Below are 3,788 nucleotides of genomic sequence, written 5' to 3'. Positions count from 1 at the left end.
TGGACTCGCAGGTGAGACTAATCCCAAGTACTCACCCCATTCGAAAGGAGGGCCTCCACGTGGTGATCCCTGGTAACGCTTATAGCGGCTAATGCGAGCCAAACCCGCACCTTCCCATTCCTAAATATTCCCTACTATCAACATTTCAATACCCCTATCCCTCTCCACCTCCATCTTCCCCCCCAATCCGGAATTTGCACGTGTTCATCGGACTTGTTTGCAGTCGGGGGTAACAGACTGTATTCTAGCGTCGCACCTCAATGATACCTGCCCGCCTCATTGAGTAACTGTGGGCTTACCGTGTTATCGGGGGCTATGACACGGCGGACCTCCTTTCCCCCACACTCGTGGGAATTTAATGGAACATAATTTGAATAATAATAATAAAAAAAATATAAAAAAACCAGCAGGAACATACACTGCAAATAAACTGGTAAATCGGTCGGAGTCTGATATCCAACATACCGATCGCCAGGCACCCTTTCCAAAACGGAAAGCGGAAAAAAGTACTGAGGGCAAAGAAGCTAGGAACAATACTAGCTCTCTGCCAACTGAATTAAAAACGGAACCTTCGTTACGAAAAGGAAGTCAAGGAACTCTGGGTTCAAAGGTTGCACCAAAAGATATAACGATCGAAACACTACCACAGCCCTCGACAAGCACTGGACTAACCTCCGGCCAAAGCTTTCGCGACGCCAGGAAATCTACTGGTTTGAGCGGTGCGGGTACAAAATGGTACCTGCGCTATCTCAAAGAAGGCTTAGCACCGGAGGCAGCCAAGGAAAAGGCGCTCAATCGGCCGAGGGGCAATCAAGACTCTAAGAATAGGTCTGCCCAAGAAATTAGTCCGATCGATCATCAATCAGCTAAGAAAAGAAGAGGGAATGAGAAACCTCCACAAGCAAAGGATGGTACGCAAATGGCAGCACCAAAACAACCGAGAAAAATAATATCGGGCAGCAGTTACGCTAATGTAGCCAAGAGCTTAAGAATAGCAATTCTTCCGAAATCTTACCCGGAATCAACTCTCTCTAGGGAGGAGCAAGGTAAAATCGAGGAACTTCTCATTGAGGAGATGTATAAAGGATGGGATGCCAAGCTACGATTTAGCGGGATACACTTTCGCCCAGGACTTATACTGGTTGACTGCGTAGACGAGGATGCGGCTAATTTTATCCATGGAACGGCACCTAAGCTGAACGGATGGGAAGGTGCTGAACTCACCACGTGTGTCGGGGACAAAATACCGAAATTACACATGATGACAGTCTACCTCCCAAGAGCTAAAGGGGTCGACACGGAAAAGCTGCTAAAACTGCTCATAACTCAAAATGAGGGTCTACATACTCAGCTGTGGAGAGTTTTTAGCAGCAAGGATCTGAAAAATGGCAAACTCCTAACAATCGGGATTGACAACCGGTCTCAGGAAGCCATAACAACCAACGGCTGTAGGATCTTCTACAGATTCAGTTCCGTCCCAATTCACCTGCATAAGGGACGAGACAACAAGGAAAGAAGTAACTCAGCTGGGGAAAATACACCAGCTGTAGGAACGATACCTGCAACTGTTGCGGAACTAGTGGAAGAGGAGGCGACCAGGAGCGAGAAGATTGAAGATATCAGCGTGCTACCTCACGAGAGTGAGAACATTGAGAATCTAGATCTCTCTCTACTGAACTTGGCGTCCGAGGAAGACTCCGAAAGAATCTTTCTGTCAGACATCGACGACGGTCTGATAGAAGAAACGAAGGAGGAATAACCACCTGATGACCAGCACTAGAATCGCCCAAATAAATATCCACCATGCAAAAGCTGCGTCGGCAGTTATTGCAAGGGCTACGCTCAAATCGAACCTGAGCATAATGCTGGTCCAAGAACCCTGAATTTACAGGGGTCGAATCTGTGGTTTGACTGCAAAGAATATGCAGACAATTTGGGATGTAAGATGTGATAAACCAAGAACCTGCATTTTATTGAATATTAATATCAACTTTATCTGTCTTTCAGAATTTCTCTCCAGGGACCTCGTTGCCATACAGATTCCGGCCAACATCAACGGAGTTCTACGGAACGTAGTCGTAGCTACAGGTTATCTACCAGGAGACGACACTCAGGTACCATCTACAGAGGTCGATAAACTGGTAAACTACTGCGAGAGAATGAAATTGCCTCTTATACTCGGTTGCGACTCCAACGCACACAACGAAGTTTGGGGAAGCACTAACACCAATATAAGAGGTGAGTACCTTTTAGAATTTATAACTAGTAAAAAATTAGAAATATGTAATGTAGGTAATACACCAACATTTGTAACTATCTCACGCAAAGAGGTCCTAGATATTACTATAGGAAATACTCGAGGTTGTGAGCTTGTGAAAAACTGGAGAGTATCCAGTGAACCATCTATGTCTGATCATAGAATTCTAAGGTTCGACATTGAAGGTTCACCAATTAACAAAAAAATTTTAAGGAACCCAAGAAAAACAAATTGGGAGAACTACACGGAAAATCTGAAAGACAATCTTGTCCAATTAGGGCTAGATGAAATCATTCAGAATGAAATTCAATTAGAAAATTACCTAGAAAACCTTAATGGGGCCATATTAAATGCATATGAGGATAGCTGTCCATTAAGCCTGATTAACTCCACCAAGGATGTGCCTTGGTGGAACAATGACCTTAAAAACCTAAGAAACACTGTTAGAGGACTTTTTAACTACTCAAAGCGAACAGGAGACTGGTCAGAATATAGGAAAAAACTTACTTTGTACAATAGAGAAATTAGGGCCTCTAAACGCAGAAGCTTTCAAAAATTCTGCGAAAGCATAGAAAACACTACGGAGGTATCAAGACTCTACAAGGTACTTGCAAAAAGCAGCAGCCTCACCTCCACAAATCTCAAGCGAGAAGATGGAAGTTTCACCGAAGGTGAAGAAGAGAAGATACAACTACTTCTGGACGTACACTTCCCAGGATCCTCTCCAACTCTAGGGACGGAATCAGAACACACTGAACCCCCTAAAACAGTAAGGAAGGATGATTGGAAATTTGCCAAAAATATAATCACAATGCCTAAAATCAGGTGGGCGGTAAATTCGCTCAAGCCACTGAAATCTCCAGGTATTGATGGTGTCTTTCCGGCATTACTTCAAAAAGGAATTGAACAGCTACTAGGTCCAATAACTAGAATAGCCAGAGTCAGTATTGCATTGGGATACATACCAAACATGTGGAGAAGGGCAAAAGTGGTCTTTATTCCGAAGGCGGGCAAAAGAGATCCTACTCACCCGAAATCCTTCAGACCAATCTGCCTCACATCCTTCCTACTTAAAGTAGTAGAAAAAGTTGTGGATAACTATATCAGGAATACTACACTGAAAGTAACTCCACTATACAGTCGCCAACATGCCTATAGGGCAGGGCAGTCGACAGAAACAGCCCTGCATCAACTAAGTAACACGATTCAGGACAGCATAGATAAGAAAGAGATAGCAATTTGCGCTTTCCTAGACATTGAAGGAGCCTTTGATAACACTTCACATGAGGTTATAAACTCAACTATTTCTAAAAGAGGAATCAATGGCACACTCTCACGCTGGATGAGCAATATGCTTCGCACCAGGAGAGTAGAAATTCCGACCAGCAATGGTAATATTTTTGCAAATACTTCGCGAGGGTGCCCACAAGGTGGAGTATTATCACCCCTTATGTGGAGTATGGTAGTGGATGAACTATTGGTAAAACTGGACAGGAATGGCTTCCAAATCCAGGGGTACGCCGATGATGTG

The 3,788-nt window shown here is 44.0% G+C and overlaps 1 protein-coding gene across 1 annotated transcript; it reads left to right on the top strand.

The window, feature by feature from the left end:
• Nucleotides 1-358: 358 nt before the first annotated feature.
• LOC119664301 lies at nucleotides 359-1,759 on the top strand. Its single transcript, XM_038073814.1, has one exon. The coding sequence runs from the start codon at nucleotides 359-361 to the stop codon at nucleotides 1,757-1,759; it is 1,401 nt and encodes a 466-aa protein (XP_037929742.1).
• Nucleotides 1,760-3,788: the final 2,029 nt, after the last annotated feature.

The sequence above is a fragment of the Teleopsis dalmanni genome, unplaced genomic scaffold (genome assembly GCF_002237135.1).
Source record: "Teleopsis dalmanni isolate 2A unplaced genomic scaffold, ASM223713v2 unscaffolded_contig_1726, whole genome shotgun sequence".
NCBI lineage: Eukaryota > Metazoa > Arthropoda > Insecta > Diptera > Diopsidae > Teleopsis > Teleopsis dalmanni.
The sequence above is the reverse complement of the archived record's forward strand: the minus strand, read 5'-3'. Positions and strand labels throughout refer to the sequence as shown.